General features: G+C 35.8%; 1 protein-coding gene and 1 long non-coding RNA gene across 2 annotated transcripts; one reads left to right on the top strand and one right to left on the bottom strand.

Moving 5' to 3' along the window:
* Nucleotides 1–796: 796 nt before the first annotated feature.
* LOC148932722 (uncharacterized) lies at nucleotides 797–2,742 on the top strand. Its single transcript, XR_016134859.1, has 3 exons — nucleotides 797–943; nucleotides 1,717–2,050; nucleotides 2,414–2,742. It is a non-coding gene; the product is annotated as an uncharacterized LOC148932722 (long non-coding RNA).
* Nucleotides 2,743–14,166: 11,424 nt separating this feature from the next.
* On the bottom strand, nucleotides 14,167–16,311 carry LOC148932721 (uncharacterized). The gene is made up of 7 exons (XM_089063606.1): nucleotides 16,073–16,311; nucleotides 15,869–15,945; nucleotides 15,266–15,516; nucleotides 14,932–15,040; nucleotides 14,749–14,816; nucleotides 14,395–14,632; nucleotides 14,167–14,284 (listed from the first exon to the last, which is right to left on the bottom strand). Exons 3-6 carry the CDS (start codon nucleotides 15,274–15,276, stop codon nucleotides 14,557–14,559), a joined length of 264 nt encoding a protein of 87 aa, XP_088919732.1. The 5' UTR covers nucleotides 15,277–15,516; nucleotides 15,869–15,945; nucleotides 16,073–16,311; the 3' UTR covers nucleotides 14,167–14,284; nucleotides 14,395–14,556.
* Nucleotides 16,312–17,686: the final 1,375 nt, after the last annotated feature.

The raw sequence follows: 17,686 nt of genomic DNA, 5'->3' as shown, positions 1-17,686 counted from the left end.
TAGGATGCGTGGTGCAGACAAGAAACAGGGGCTATCTTGTTTTCAACGTGGCTGTCGGGAGGAAGGAGACACCAAAGCTAGCAATGCAGATGTCCAAACCAGTGGTGATTCAGTCAGACAAGGCAGGATTTGAGGTATTTTAGAAAATGGTTGCATTAGGCGTTGAGGTATATATAGATAAGAAATTTCAAAAAAAAAAAAAAAAAAAAAGGAAAACGCATTGCATCGTCCGTGTGACCCGCAATGGGGCGGACGATGCGTGTTCCGACACCATCGTCCGCGGACAATGCATAGGGCATGCATCGTACGCGGAGCTACAGTTCGCCCCACTGTTAATGCTCTAATATCCTTTGATTTTATTTAATTATTATAATGCCAAACAGTTTCTTAAAACTATCTTAGACGGAGTATAGTCTAAGATAACAATTCAATTTTAAAATTGGGGCAGTTCTGTCTAGTAGTTGGGCTACAAGAAATTTTTTTTGGTAAACAAGTTGTTTTTAGTTTTTTCTTCACATTTTTTCTTAAATTTATACTCTTTTTTATTTCCTCTCTCTTGATCAGTAAGTTTCTTTTGTTAATTTAATTTTTAATTTTTTACTGGCCCATGATTTAGGTTTTACCGTTCATTCTCATACAAGTAAATTTTATACTACTATATTTTTCTATTTCCTCTTTCTTGATCAGTAAGTTTCTTTTGTTAATTTAATTTTAAATTTTTAATTTTTTACCGTTCATTTTTCATATAAATAGCAATTTACTCCCTCTCTAACGCCGCCGCTAACAGTTTATTGTCGCCGCTGCTCTTCAATTCTGTATTTACTCCCTTCTGCAGTGATGTCTACAATCCGAGCCGTGGCTAGAAGGTTTACCTCTTGGAACTTTGCGCCATCTCGGAGCATTGCGCCACCGCGGAGCTTGGTGGCTGCTTCTTAGTATAGTGGTAAATATCACGTTTCCATCATTGGATGTTAATCGCAGTTTTATGCCCTCGATTTATGTGTTATTTATCCATTTCTACTTTTTTTCTGCCAATGTGGGTGACTGGAGATAACTCTCTTCAATTTGTTCCTAATTTATCCATTTTTACTTTTTTTTATGCCAATGTTGGTGACTCGAGATAATTACAAGATACTATACTATAACAAGAATTTTTATTTGATGTAAAGTGGTTGTATTGAAAATAACATTATATGATATAATGAATATAATGTAAAAAACAAAGCAATTAAAAAAAGTAAGATTTTTTTTTTTTTTAATTTTGAGTCTTACTACTAGTAAATATTACATAAATGATCAAATATAGTAATCGGGTGTAATATAGAAAATGAAAGCAACTAAAAAATAGGCATAATATGAAAAATAAAAAATAATTACTAAAAGTTGTATTAATATTAACAATTTTGGGGGTACAAACATTATTCATGTAAATCCATACTAAAAGTTTATTAATATTAACAATTTTTGGGTCCTTATTCCAAACTAGATACGCTTCATATTTGTTAATTCATTTCTCGGTGATTTTGTATTAGGTGTTGGGATTTCGGGTTGTTTTACTCTCTTTCAAACAGTAGACTTTTCCACTATTTTTGCTTGTGCTAGTGCCCTCAGAAATTCTTGGATTTCTTGCAATATGAGATTTAATGTCATAACTCTTATTTGTATTTTACTTCTTATTGGAGCTGATTGGATGTTGTTTTTTATTTATTTATTTAGGTTCTCGATTCTATTCTTCTTTTAACGACGACTATATGAAATCCATGGTTAGGGAACTCCATTGTAATCATCCCAATTGTGATAATTGGGACAGGTCAAATGGATTGTCTGACCCAATTAACATGATAGATCATTGGAAACTTGTTCATAAATATAAAGGTTTCAATTTCTGTGGAATATGTGGAAATTGTATTGAGAATGATAAGCTGCCATGTAAAAGTTTTCCCCCGTTTGAGGAATGCCCAAGAAAGCAATCTAAACGTGTTGTGGAATTTGTAAAGAAGAGTGCTGCGGAATTGGCAGAGAAGAATGCTGCAAAGCGCAACCGTCGCAGGTCTCTCTCACACTCTAATGATTACTGTTGGCGCTCTGCAATTTGCTCTGTTTCTATGTCTCTTATCTAGGCAGATTAAGTGCATGCTACTTAGAGTCTTTAGATATTTGCATGTTTGAAGTTTTGAGGTTTAAACTTTGATGAGCTTTTTTGTCAAAACTGGCATGTCTATAGATGCATATTTGTTGGAATTCCTTGAAAATTTTCATATATTGATCAGATTGATGTGGTTTTTTGTGGCACAATGGTCTTACATCTGTTACATGTTCAAATATCCATGAATTTGAAGATAATTCATTGCGGACATGATTATCTTTAAGAAACATGTTCCTTGATCATATTCTTTTTATGAATAATCAACAGACGTCCTCAAGCGAAATTCACAACACAAGATAAGCCAGAGATCTCGAAGAGCAAAAAGGAAGACAGATGACAACTGGGATATGCCTGAAGGAGTCCTTCCCAAGTGACCATATCTTTGTATCTTCTGGTTGAATGCTGCTCTGCTCGTCTTTTTCACCTCTACCAAATTGCAGCATTGATTGTTAGTTTTCGAGGTCTCATCATAGTCGCAGTTTTCTTTCGCCGATTTTGGCAATGTGAGATTTGCTATGAATTCAGTGGTTTGGGTGTGGAGAAATATTTCCATATGTCCAAACAAAGATAATTCAATTTCTTTTTTTTTTCTTTTTTTCAAATCATAGTAATAAATACTCCTCTTCAAAATAAAAATACTCTTCTTCTTTTATTTGGGGCCGTCCCACAAAAATAAACATCTTCCATTTTTTCTTATGAGGTGAGTAACAATACTTCAATCACTTTTTCTTTCTATTTCTCTCTTATTTTACCTATTTTGCATTAAAACACTTGTCATCTTTGATAAGGATCCATGTAGATTGTGATCCATTAACCCAAGATTTATACCCTTATGATGTTTAATCTAACAATATTTTTATGAAATGGTCCAAAGCAAGTAAAACATAGATCCAACAAGAGCAATTGAATCTAAGCTATAAAAAAAAGAAGATCAATACAAGATAATGTGGAAAAGAGAATACAAAGTCATTGATAGAGTAAGTTAAGGCACTTACACCGTACTAACAAGCATTCATGGCTAAATCTTCAAGGCGATCACACTTCCTCAAAGCATACCTCTACTTGATCCATGCTTGAACTAGCAATTGATGGATATTCCATACTTGAACTATCAATTGATGGATTCAAGCAACCTAGATCTAGGAATTTGAAAGAAAACCCTCAAAGGGGAAATAAGTCTCTCAAGCTTCTTTGTTCATCCAAGTCCCTCCACAAAAACCTAGGTATGAGTATTTATACAAGAGGATAAAAGTGCTAAAAAAAGAGACAAAAAGATTGAAAAAAACGCAAGTCACAAAAAATGCCCGGTCGGGCATTTTTCCTCCTTAAAAATGCTCGGGTCGAGCGTTTTTCTCTGGAACCGGGCATTTTTCTATTGAACCCGGGCGTTTTTCACTCCCGAGCCGCGCGTTTCACTCTGGACTGCGCGACTTATGTAAAACGATCATAACTTCCTCATCCAGGCTCCGATTGAGGCATGCAAGGTGCCCACGTGAATCTCTTTCGAAGAAGACAAAGAGATTGGTGGCATTTTCAGGGCATTTGGACTCCATATTGATAGGCATAATACTGATTAAATCCAGCTGCATGTGCAAATTTTGATGTACGGCTTCCTCTTGCTTCCCGGGTTGGCCTTCATTTTTCAGCACAACCTCACCGTCGGCTCCTCCGTCTTCATAGGCTCCTCTTGCATGGCCTTTTGAATGAACATGGCGAGTTCTTCTCGAAGCCGCCTCACTATGGCCCTCGTCGTGGGTCCGCCACGTGGGGTCGTATCAATCTTCAAAGTCCTTAATTTTATGGGACAAGGGGAGTATGATTTATTTCTAAAAAAATATGATTATCTCTATTTTATTCTCTCTAATACATTATTCTCTCCTTATTTTACAGTAATACATAAAATAACACGATATAAAATCATGAGTAAAGGACATGTTTAGTCCCTAGTATTTAAGATTCACATACCGTAGAAATAGACCATTTGGATTTGACACAAGTTTTAATGTGTGATTGGTAAAGTAAAAGAGAAAGGAAAAAAGTGGTTGAAATTATGTAGTAAATGATGAGGCTCATAAGATAAAGTAAAAAAGAAGGAGAATACTGTTATCATAAACGAATATGGACTATTTGCATGAGACGGACGGAAAAGGAAATATGGCCTATTTCTACGCGACAGAGAGAGTATAAGCTAGAGGTTTTATTCTTTTTACTTCTCTACTTTTCTGTCTCTCATGCTTTATCTCTCTATTTTAACTCTTTAAATATCAATTCATTAGATCTCGTCCCCAAAAGAAGTGTTTCGCTTATCTTGGGAAGGTGGGAATATAAGTTTTATAATAGAATGTGAGTGGATTGAGTTAGTGAAAAGTTAGATCTACCTACCATTTATAGTAAAAGTAAACCGAGACTCCTAATAGTAGATGTACTAAAATAGTAAACCGAGACTTTTAATGGTGGACGACATAATAATAGACCGTCTAAAATGAGTCAGTTTATTTGAGATGAAAAAAGTAATTGTATTGAGACTCGGGGGATGTCAATCTAGTCCGAAATCTGCGGGTCGACCCGAATAATCCAGTAAAATCATAGGGTTAGTGATACTCTCGCACTTTGCACTATTTTAAGGCTATTTTGTGGTCCGTTTTGAGTGTCAAAGTTGCATTATATGTCTATTATTTGCATATTTTGTCTATTTTGGTATTTTGTGAGAAATGTGCAAAATAGAGCTAAAAAGGGGCATAAAAACGACAAAGTTTGGGAGCTGGAACTGAAGCGCAACCCGGCGGCCCGCCGTACCCAACGCGGCGGTCGCCGCAACCTGTCCAGATTGTTCTGACTCTCTCCGGCGGCCCGCCACAAAAATGCAGCGCACGACAGCTGTGTCCAGCGATCCTGAAGTCTGATCAGGTCATTCTACATGTCATTCTCTTCTTCTTCGAAAGAGCTTCGCTTTGGTACCAAGATCATCTCAATCGCATTTCTGTGCAGAGAGTTATGGTTGTTCTACCAAAGTCGCGCAAAGCTGTCAAGTGCAGTCTAGGCGGAAATTTAAAGAAGTAAAGAAGATATTACCTTATGAAGCCAAATCTTTTCCTTCTACTATAGGAGTCGAAAATTCTACCTTTCCTAATACTTGGAGGAAACTTTTTACCAAATTTAAATCATTTTCAAGCCTATATATACCCCATAACCTAATTCATAATATTCACCCTTCCATAGCCCCAAAAAAAGGGAAGTCTCCTAGACTCCTCCTCCAACCCTAATCCCAGAGCTTCTTTTTTGCAAAATAATTCCCAGAGATTAAAAGTTAGAGTACGTCATTGTGCAAGGAGTTGAAGAAGGATTTCAAGAACATTAAGAACGACAATGATTCAACCTACGAGTTTTATTTGCTTTAGTTTTATGTTCAAATTGTCTTCCCTTCAATCTCTGTGTTTAGTTTATTTCATTATGTGTAGCTAAACTCATAAGTGATGCACTATTTTTCAGCGCTAAATAAACCTGCAAGTATACAGAGTATATATTGTATAGCCAAAGGTCAGCACCGGATATCGAACACAAGGAAAGCAAACACAAAGTGTCTATCCTCTACTAAGACTCAATTACTATCTGGAAAAACAATAGGTTTTGGAAAAATTTTGAAAACTAAAAACAATAAAAAAGCATACAACAACTAAATGCAAATAAAACACAGAGATAAGCGATAGAGATATGAGAATCCCAGGGATGTGCGTTCACAATTATGGTTATACAAGTTCCAAACTACAATACCCTAGCACAGTTATTACTTTAATAGAACGAGTCACCTAGCTTATGCTCTTGCGATACAAACGTTGATTACAAAATTAAGGTTGTCAATCCTAACACGTAACTCCAAAAAAGCTCCTAGGACCCTTGAAAAGTCCCCACTCTCGATTAACAGTTTCGTTTTAAGGGAAGTTAATTATAGCGTCTACTAAGTGGATCTAACTCGCTAGAACTTTGTCACAGTTATGAAGCAAGTTATATTAAATCATACTAGATTGTGTCACTCAATCATGCAACATCAAGATTAACTTAGGGAAGAAACAAAGTAAAAACAAAACGGATATTAAATAGAAAATTGGAATTGTATAACCAAAGTCGTTACTAACACATCCCTAGAATCCTATGAGTTTAGTTACACATAATGAAATAAGCTAAACACATAGTGATAAGACTAATTTCATGCATTGGTTATGTGGTAAAATTCTGCGATTTCCTGGGTCTAACAAGGTTTTATAAGCCAGGTGTGTAGAGAAATCGCCAGCCCCAGGAAGAAGATGAAGATTGTCTGGAAGAAGAAGCTGGCGAGGAAAATGAGCGGAAGAAGGAAGAGTTACTAGACTGAGGAGCATCAAATTGGAGGGAAAAATTGGAAACACAGGAACAATCTAGAAGCTCTATCCACTATAAATAAGAGCATGCGATCAACATGAAGAGAATGTTTTTTTTTCCTTCACTTTTCAGCTCCTAGCTTAGTTTTCCACTTCTCTACACGCACTTTCACGGGGAAATTGGTGCGGGGGTTCACGTTTCAGTTCGATTGTGGAGCAACACCGTCTCTACGGAGGCGAAGAAACAATTATCTTTAGTTTTCCTATTTTCTTTTCGTACTTTCCGAGTCCTCGTTGTTTGAGGCTCGGCTCTGTTTCGTTATTGACGTCGAATATTTCGTATTTTGAAATGGATGTCGCTACTTTTGTTTCGTTTGCTTTATTGTGGTGTTGTTGGTTTGATTTGCTGATTATTGTTGGATGAATTGAGTTTGAAGTTGGATTGTGAGAAATTTGTGGTTGATCGGTTGAATCTACGTAAACTTGTGAGGATCGGAGATGAAAATGATGTTTGATTGTCGTGGATGGCTTGGATCCGGAGTGGATTAAGCGTCCCGTGGATGGATCTGGTTGTTTTCGCTTATTTAGTTGTTTAAGTTCTGCATTCTCATTTTGCCTCGTCTAGTAGTTGTAGATCTGCTTTAGTTTTAACTGTTCTTAATTTCTATCGGTTTAATTTCGTTTACTTTGCTTCGATCTACGTTCTTGCTCTGTTTTAACTGGTTGTTTCATGATAAATATTGGAGAAGATGATGTCGCTGTTAGTTAGTCCTTTAGTTAGTTATTTTGCAGCTTTTTAATCGTACTCTACCTTTTCAGAAAATGGTCCCCACGTCTAGTTTCTTTCCCAAGTCTAGGTTAATTTAGGAAATTGTTCGTTTGATCTAGCAATTGTCTCACTCTATTTCGATTGATATGCATGCTTTTATGTCTCTGCCTAGATCTAGCTGTTAGAGTAGAATATTTCAATTACCAAGTCTAGGAATTAAAGCTCAACCCCAAAATTGCGTGGCAGCAGCCAACAAAAAAATAGTTCCCGAGTCTTTGAACATGTTTACTTGCGCATTCATCTATGTGGATTCGATCCCTACTTCCATGTACTAGTTTTCTTAGCTAAAGCGGGTTGAGGGTTTTGAAGGGGGAGTTAAGGTAGTGATTGTGTGCCCAACGATAGGTAGCTCAAGGTTCTCTGAGTTCCTAGACCCAGTGTCTAGCGGATTCCCTGGACCGAGGGTTTTCTTCATTAATTTTAGAACACTCTTTCGCTAACTACTAGCTTTTAAACCCACTCTTCACATAGATTGAAGGGAAGACAATTTGAACATAAAACTAAAGCAAATAAAACCCGTCGTTCTTGATGTTCTTGAAATCCTTCTCCAGCTCCTTGCACAAATGAAGTACTCTAGCTCTTAATCTCTACGAATTATTTTGCAAGTAGAAACTCTCTAATTTGATGAAGTTTGAGGTCTTATTTATAGGGGAAAACCAATCCTTGTTGTATAAGGAAAAGATCTCCAAAATATGGTAAATCTTGGAGCAAATCTAGGGCATCTCGGATTCGCCGCCTTTCTCCGACGGGCCGCCGCACCTTGGCCGGCGGTCGCCGCGTTGGAGTCCAGAGAGTCTGTTTCCTCGGCAGCGGACAGCCGCAAGACTTCCGGCGGTCGCCGGACGAGACTTCTCTTCCAAGCGTATTTTTTCGAGGCGGACCGCTGCATTGATCTGCCGGTCAGGCGCCGGCGGTTGCCGGTTGCCGTCTGACTCCAGATTTCCAGACTTTGCGTTTTGGCTCCCTTTTTCGGCTCAATTATGCACGTTTCTCACAAAACACGTCAAAATACCAAAATAGACAAAATATGCAAATAATGGACGTGTAGAGTGACTTTGATATAAAAAACGGACCAAATAATGACCTTAAAATAGTGCAAAATCCGAGCGTATCAATAAGATTCTAAGGATGTGTTAGTAACGATTTTGGTTATACAATTCCAATTTTCTATTTAATATCCGTTTTGTTTTTACTTTGTTTCTTTTCTAAGTTAATCTCGATGATGCATGATTGAGTGACACAATTATGTATGATTTAATATAACTTGCTTCATAACTGTGAGAGAGTTCTAGCGTGTTAGGTCCACTTAGTAGACACTACTGTTAGCTTCATTTAAACGGCAATGTTAATTGAGAGTGAGGACTTTTCAAGGATCTTAGGAGCTTTTTGGAGTTACGTGTTAGGATTGACAACCCCAATATTGTAATCAATGTTTGTATCGCATGAGCATAAGCTAGGTGACTCATTCTATCAAAGTAATAAATGCGCTAGGGTATTGTAGTTTGGAATTTGTATAACCATAACTGTGAACGCACATCCCTGGAATTTCCTTTATCTCTATTGTTTATCTATGTGAGTTATTTGCAACTAGTTGTTATTTGCTTTCAATTGTTTTCTGTTTTCAAAATTTCCAAAATTCTTTCGGTTCTCCAGATAGTAATTGAGTTTTAGTAGAGGATAGACACTTTGTGTTCGTCTTCCCCGTGTTCGATATCCGGTACTGACCTTTAGCTATACTATTCCTACTCTGTATACTTCAAAAAAAAAAAAAAAAACTCCAACATGAAGAAGGAAATTACAAATAAACTCCTAAGAAAGGAGAAAATTACAATTAAGGTCAAGAGGGCTCGAACTCGGCATCTAATACGTTGATGTCTAAGCTCCTTGCCGCTAGGACAAATGCTCATACTCTGTATACTTGCAGGTATTTATAGTGCTAAAAAATAGTGCATCAGTTAGGGCCGAAAAATCATAACCCAAATTTAGAAGCGTGCTACACGGACTGGCCTGTTCGGGTTGGCAGGTTATGCGGGCTGGCCCAGATGGATGGTGGGTTAACCCATGGGTTGAGCATTTAAAATAAAAATATAGTAATTAAAATTTTGAGTTATATACTGACATGAAGTATGTATAATTATATCAATATTAAACGCAATATTTCAGAATCCAAAAGACAACTAAAGATAACTAAAGATCCAACAAAACACAACTAAAACTAAACTAAGAAATCGATTAAAGATTGTTTTGCCTCATGGGCGATGAAACGGTGTGTTTGCTACATGAAAATTAGCTGGAACGATGGAGAACTTTCTCTGGCAGGTGGCCGGAGTCTTCTAGTGATCATGACTGGTTGCGAGGAACGAGAAGTGCAGGAGCTAGCCTCCGCTGCTACTGGAACTTGGGATATCCGAGAGGGTGAATTTCGAACTTCTTTCTCTCTCCAAGTGACCTATTTATAGGGTGGCTTGCCTAAACTTTTAGGGTTGATTCTCCTCGTGAAATGTCTCTTTTGCCCCCGTTTGTAGTTGGCTTTTCCTAGCAATCATTCATTCTTCATCTCGAGCTTTTCTGGCATGCATCCTAACCAGTATTGCACCCTGCTGGTGTCCTTTCCACTTGATTTCTCCGGTCTTTTCCCTACTGGCTTGTACTCTTTTTTCTGCACAATTAAGCAACTTTTTTGCAAATAATGCATGTTAGCTCACCATACTGACCAGTAATCAATGCCTAGAACGCGACTTATCAACATACTTGTGAATGAAAATGCTGCAAAATAAAAAAGTGACTGGAGGGATTCAATCTTGAGATGCATCAGTAATCGAATTTTATTTATGAGAGAATTATGAATTTTCTATCTTCGCCGCTTGTCAAAAATTTAAGGGACGGACACCACATTTATATAGAATTTTTAATCAATGATTAGCATTGGTTGATCGATAATTAGGCATATAATATGTTAATTATGGTAGTTTTAATTTCATGATACGTGTGGAAATTTAGGAAAGTTTTTTGATGCGTTTGGTAAGATTCTAGTATTGTTAGTTTAATAAGCATGTGAGTAAAATCCATTTTCGTGTAGAGTAAAATCCATAAAAAGTGTAATTTCTATACGAATATAAATTTGAGTTTAATTTAATACTCCCTCCGTCCCGGCTAAGATGACACATTGCTTAGCCGGCACAGGGTTTTAGAAGTTATTGGTTAAAGTGTGTAATTGGAGAGAGAAGGTGGGGGTAAGTATTAAAATAGAGAGATAAAGAAAAATTGATATTTTAATAGGAGTGAGAAAAAGTGGTTGAGTTATTAATTGGAGAGAAAAAGTAACCAAAAAGGAAAATGTGTCATCTTAGTTGAGACAAACTAAAAAGAAAAACGTGTCATCTTAAGCGGGACGGAGGGAGTAGTTGGAGATGCTCTAAAGGTGAAACATTAAGACTATTAATTAAATTTAGTAGTAAGAAAGATACAATGAAATGACGCAAAGTTCTGTAAATTTCTTTCTATCATAGTCATATGTAATTGAACTAGTTACTGCGAAGGGATATGAGAGAATTAGCATAGCAAAACTGACAAAGATAAGAACTTAAAAATGATTAAGAAACTAAAAAAGCTAAAAAGAAAATAAGATAACAAAGAAAAGCCAAATAGGAAAAAGGGAAAGAACTTGGAGCTGAAAATTTCTCCATTTAAATATGATATTCTCTCACTTGTGAGAACGGATATTTTCTCAATTTTCTGGCTCCAATCTTAGTAGTACTAATTGATTTCATATCTCCGCTTAGACCATGTTTATCGATAATTTTTGATCAACCGCCAAGTCAGCAAACAATTAAAAAAAAAAAGAAAATTGAAAAAAAGGTCTCTCTCTCCTGAATCGTGTAGAGGTGCCCATCAGAACCGCTGGTTCTGGTTTTGGAAACTATTGAACCGGAACCGAACTGCGAGGGTGTTTCGCGGTTACGGTTCCGGTTCCAAAACCGTCGGTTTCGTTTTCGGTTCCGAACCGACGATTCTTCACGGTTCCGAACCGTCGGTTTTTTGCGGTTCCTGCTAGGGGTGAGCATTCGGGTTTCGGTTCGGTTTTTTTGCCAAAACCGAACCGAACCAAAAAACCAAATTTTAGTGAAAACTAGAACCGAACAAAAACCGAAAACCCGAAAAACCGAAATTCGAAAAACCGAAAAACCGAACTACAAAAACCGAACAAAACAAAAAAACCGAAATTCTACAAGATTTTAAAAAAACTAAAAAAGCTAAAACCAAAAATAATAGAAACCTTGATTATCATCCATTAAGAACAACTAAAATCTGGAAAAAAAAAATTTAAATTTCATTATTAACTAATCTAATCAAAATGGGTAAAAAATAATCAACTCATCAACAATAATTTTCTACAATTTCCACAAAATGAGTACACTATTAACAGTAAACTAATCAACAAAAATCTTAAATTTTTTTATAATTTTCGATTACAACATGGATGCCAGATCTGGAGTCGCCGAAGAGATCTAGCATTTGGAGTCGCCGGAGAGATCTAGCATTTAGGGTGACGGCGTGGATGCCAGATCTGGAGTCGCGGATGGCGGAGGTTTCCCGGTGACGACGTGAAGTTGAAGGCGAGTGTGATAGTGTGGGTGGACAGCTCATGGCTGGAGGCTTGGAGCTGGAGAGAATAGGATTCCAGTCTGGAGATGGAGGCGGAGTGGAGATGGAACTTAGAAGGGAGTGGAGGAAGAAGAGTGAAGAGCGGAGGCGGAAGGTGTGGAGGAGTTAATTTTTTAGGGTTTAGTTTTATGTTAATAGCATATATATATATATATAGAGAGAGAGAGAGAGAGGGTCTTGTTAGGTTGAGATTATTTAGCTAAATTGAGAAATGAGATGCAATATGGGTCACTAATCCACAAGATTAACAAAATGTCAACAAATACCACATTATGTCAACAAGGGGTATAATTGTCTTTTTATTAAATTGTGTTTGAAAACATTTTCTAAAATTCTCTCTAAAACTCTAGCTGCAAAGTTTCAAATCTTCAAATCTTCAACATTCAAATCTTCAAATCTCAAATCTTCAACATTCATATCTTCAAATCTTCAAATCTTCAACATTCTTCAAATCTCTTCAACATTCAAATCTTCAAATCTTCAAATCTTCAAATCTTCAACATTCATATCTTCAAATCTTCAAATCTTCAACATTCTTCAAATCTTCAAATCTTCAACATTCATATCTTCAAATCTTCAAATCTACAACATTCAAATCTTCAACATTCTTCAAATCTTCAAATCTTCAACATTCAATAAAATAACACTTATTAAAATGTCAACAACTAACAAATAAAACTTACAATTCACATATCAATACCGAGATTATCGAATGTCAACAACTCGTATGAAAATGTCAACAACTAACAAATAACACTTACTATTCACATATCAATACCGGGAATATCGAATGTCAACAACTCGTATGAAAATGTCAACAACTAACAAATAACACTTACCATTCACATATCAATACCGAGAATATCGAATGTCAACAACTCGTATGAAAATGTCAACAACTAACAAATACACTTACTATTCACATATCAATACCGAAAATATCGAATGTCAACAACTCGTATAAAAATGTCAACAACTAACAAATAACACTTACGACTAACATATCAATACCGAGAAAATCGAATGTCAACAACTCGTAATAAAATGTCAACAACTAAAAAATAACACTTACAATTCACATATCAATACCGAGAATATCGAATGTCAACAACTCGTATTAAAATGTCAACAACTAAAAAATAACACTTATAATTCACATATCAATAGCGAGATTAGGGAATGTCAACAACTCGTATTAAAATGTCAACAACTAAAAAATAACACTTATAATTAACATATCAATACCATGAATATCGAATATCAACAACTCGTATTAAAATGTCAACAACTAACAAAATAACACTTATAATTCACATATCAATAGCGAGAATATCGAATGTCAACAACTCGTATTAAAATGTCAACAACTAACAAATAACACTTATAATTCACATATCAATACAGAGAATATCGAATGTCAACAACTCGTATTAAAATGTCAACAGCTAAAAAATAACACTTATAATTCACATATCAACTACGATGTCAACAACAAACATTATTCATGTCAACTATGATGTCAACAGCAAACATTATTCATGTAAACTACGATGTCAACAACAAACATTATTTATGTCAACTATTATGTCAACAGTAACATTTTACGAATAATTAATGTCAATAACAAATATTTTCATGTCAACGACCTATACTATTTATGTCAACAACAACGTTTTACATATAATTCATGTCAACAACAATGTTTTACATATAATTTATGTCAACAACATTTTTCATAAAATTTATGCCAACGACCTATATAATTTATGTCAACAACAAACGTTATTATGTCAACGAGCTATATAATTCATGTCAAAAATAAACATCTTCATGTCAACAACTTATATAATTTATGTCAACAATAATATTTTAGGCAATATCACAAACACCTTATCTACACAACTCAAAAATTCCAGCAACACAATCGAATTAAAAGCTGCATCCATATATTTCACAAATTAATTGTAATTTGCTTTTGATTTTAGAAAAATCGAATCCATAGAATTAACAAATGAATTCACAAATTTCGAATTAAAAAGGCAATCAGTAATTCGAATAGTAACCACTTCAAATCCTACCCTATCATACGCTTCTCTTACCTCACCTACGTAAATCAGTTACATTAGCTGCATATTAACATGGATTGATTATATGAGGCCGATAAAGAAAGTGATGATTGGAAGGCACAGCAACTCACTGGAATACGAAGTCTGGAATAGTCAGTTGTTCATGAGGGACGTATTTGAATAGCTGCAGAAGAAGGTCAACGTAGACCACCTTCTTCCAGACCTGAAGATTGGATTAGAATTTCTAGAGTTTCAGGAAAAGAGAGACATGGTATCTGAAATTTGGGCGATTCATCCTTGTTGTGTAACGGGATAAACTGAGATCACACATACCACATTATCTACAAGCATCTGCAATCCTAATATTGCAGTCTTCAGACCAAAGGTTGGATGAAGAATGTATATTGCCCAAATTATAAAGCTAAGACCGGTGAGAAGAGCATGTGAAGAGAAAATGTCTGTCAGCGTTGATATACGAGCTCTTAAAGAGAATTATCATACATGGAGATTGCGTTGGTGTTTCCGATCAAGTATTTGCTCTAACCTTTTCATCCACCCTGGATCTGGTTGTCTGTTGAATAGGAATTTTAATTAGATGCTGCAGTTGGCTCATTAACATTTTATAGGGAGTTTAAAGCAAACAGTGAAATGGCACTAAGAGAATAATCTGTCTGAGAAAATACTCACATCTGCAATGATGCAGCAGAGTGGAAATAAACTATTGTGTAAGGCTTCTGTATCAAGGGCTCAAACTCCTGAAAACAGAATAATAAGTAGTCATCTAGCAAATAAGGCAAGTAAGGATTCAAAAAAGTAGTAGATAGATACCAGTGGTCCAATAAATTAAATTACTGAAATGTGGTCATTTACCTTCACTATGTAAAGCACAAACCGCTCCAGATCAAGACCTCTTAGGAGAAAGTGTGCTCCAACCACCACCATCACCGGACGACCTTCACTATCAACCCCACCCCGGTAACTAAAATTAAGACAAGAGGCTGTGTATTAATTAGGATGCTCATACAGGGAAAATCCTACTATTAAAGTTTAATCTGATAATAACAAAGAGATGGTCTACAAAAAATTTTATCTGAGTAACAGTTCAGTGATATATCCGAGTCAAGCTAGACATGAATCATTTGTAGGGAGGGATCCCTCTTAAATGCATAACATCAATTAAAATAGAAAGCTAACAGTGCCTTACACAATTTTCATTTCAGCAATATCAGAAAGATTAAGTGAATTTGCTTTAGCAAGGTATCGAGAATGGAGCGAGTTTCTTCAGCAGCTGATAAAGGAGGACTGCCAATGTCTCCATATCCAAGCATTTTAGCAAAACACCAACCATTTCGAGCCTGAGCTGATTTTTCCCATTGTTCTCTGCGTCTCTAATCTGGATCTTTGATCAGGGACATGAATGCAGGATCCAGATAAGACTCCAAGTACGATGAGTCCCTGTTTGAAAAAGAAGAAATGCTTTGATATCAGTCAATGCAGGGAAACAGTTCCCAAATTGTACGAGTTTTGATCTCATTAAACAGAAAAGTAAACCATCTGAACCAGAAACAAAGATGAATATGCTCATAAGCAAGTATCATTTGGAAGATGTTAACAATTACAAGAAAAATATGTCCAGTGCTACTACGTATGCATGTCAACAAAACAAGTTTGAACAAGTTTAGAACTAGTACAAAACAACAAATACACATTACAAATATAGTTAACCAGATAAGGATTAAAACCTTAAGCTTTTTACGTGAAACCATATGACTTAAAAGGACTTGGAAAAGTATGACGAGCCACGAACCGTCTTGCTAATGATATATTGCTGTCTGCCACGATTCTCTGAACAAAATCGAGCTCCCACGCCTTCTCCTTCAACAGCTACAAAAATGCACCTGCAATTCAACAATCACGATTCAAACTTGAACTCAGAAAAGTGAGAATTTTATAACTACGAAACGAGAGGTTAGATCGTTTCGTATTATCCAATCCGCTACATTCCACTCACCAGATGCTCACCACGAAAATTAATTTACAGAGAGAGAAAGGCAGTTCCCTCACCACCGCAATCGACGATCCCGCCGGATTCAGTCGAATTTTCCGCACAAAATCAGCCGATCCCTCGCAGACCTCTCACCCGACCTCGATGCCGCGATTATCGCCGCCGTTGCCGCACGCGCCGAGCAGCGACCGCGCAAACTTACCGATGGAGACGATTTCACCACCGCGGCGAAGGCGAATCGTGACCAGCTCCGACGAAATTGGATCTGGATTTAGAACTCCGCCGCCTTGCGTGAGAGATTGACAAATAAGCATAAAATTACTATTATGTCCTTTCATATTAAATTAATCTAAAAATATTTATTGTGTGGCAAAATCTGGACCACTCATTTAATAAAAATGAGTGGCTGATATTGCATCTCATTTTTCAATTAGCCTAAATAATCTCAATTGATCACAAACCTATATATATATATATATATATATATATATATATAGGGATGTATTAAGATGACAACCCTTTTTATTGTAACACCATACCACCATTTTAGGCTATTGGATCTGAAAATCGCGTGCTTGTCATGCTGCCACGTGTAAAAACACGGAGGGGTAAAATAGGAAATTTCAAATTTTACGTTACCAGATTGTAGTCTTATTCATTGAATATTGCAGTCTTACCACAACAATATTGCAGTTTATCACGACTGCAATATCTAATACAGTAGGCTGCAAACCCGTGTTTTTTCACGAAACTTAATCCTAGGCGTCCACAAATGAGATCTAACGGACTATATTGGTGGTATGGTGTTATCCTATCTATGGTGGCACCATAGTGCACCCCTATATATATATATATATATATATATATATAAATGATCAATACAAAAATGCATCATCTTAATACAAAATCCAGACCAAATCCTGACCAAGAGATTTTTCAATCTAATGGTCAATAATTAAAGAAAAACACGGTGGGTCATTATAAAGAAGTTTTAGGTCATATTATAAAATTTGGGTTTGAGGTCATGTTAAGATCATTTTATGTCATCCTTATTATAATGACATAAAAATAAGCTTACGATGACCTAAAAATGACCTCTGTATGCTTGGTTCTGTATTTTTGTATTAAGAATGAGTTTTACATAGAACAAAACTATATATATATATATATATATATGTATGAATGCATTTAAATCCATAAATGTAGCCCAAATCTTGGCCCTAGGATTAGATGATCTAATGGTCAATAATTAACCCAAAACACGGAAGGTCATAATTAAGTAGTTTTAGGTCATATTATAAGATTTGGGTTTATGTCATGTTAAGATCATTTTAGGTCATGCTTTTTTAGCATGACCTAAAAATAAACTAACTATGACCTAAAAATGCCCAACGTATGACTTTGTTCTGCATTTTTGTATTTAAATCTGGGCTTCATAGATCAAAACCCTATATATATATATATAGGTGTGTGATCAAATACTAACTAAGTTATAGTAATAACTAATAACTAATATCAATTTTGTATGTTAAAAATATCAACACAAAGACATAAATTTATCAATCTTCTTGTGTTGATAAATTTATGTCTTTATGTTGATATTTAAAATTTACATGTTGT

This window comes from Salvia hispanica, chromosome 2 (assembly GCF_029641045.1).
Source record: "Salvia hispanica isolate PSC_SH4W2 chromosome 2, Shi_PSC_v1, whole genome shotgun sequence".
NCBI lineage: Eukaryota > Viridiplantae > Streptophyta > Magnoliopsida > Lamiales > Lamiaceae > Salvia > Salvia hispanica.
The sequence above is the reverse complement of the archived record's forward strand: the minus strand, read 5'-3'. Positions and strand labels throughout refer to the sequence as shown.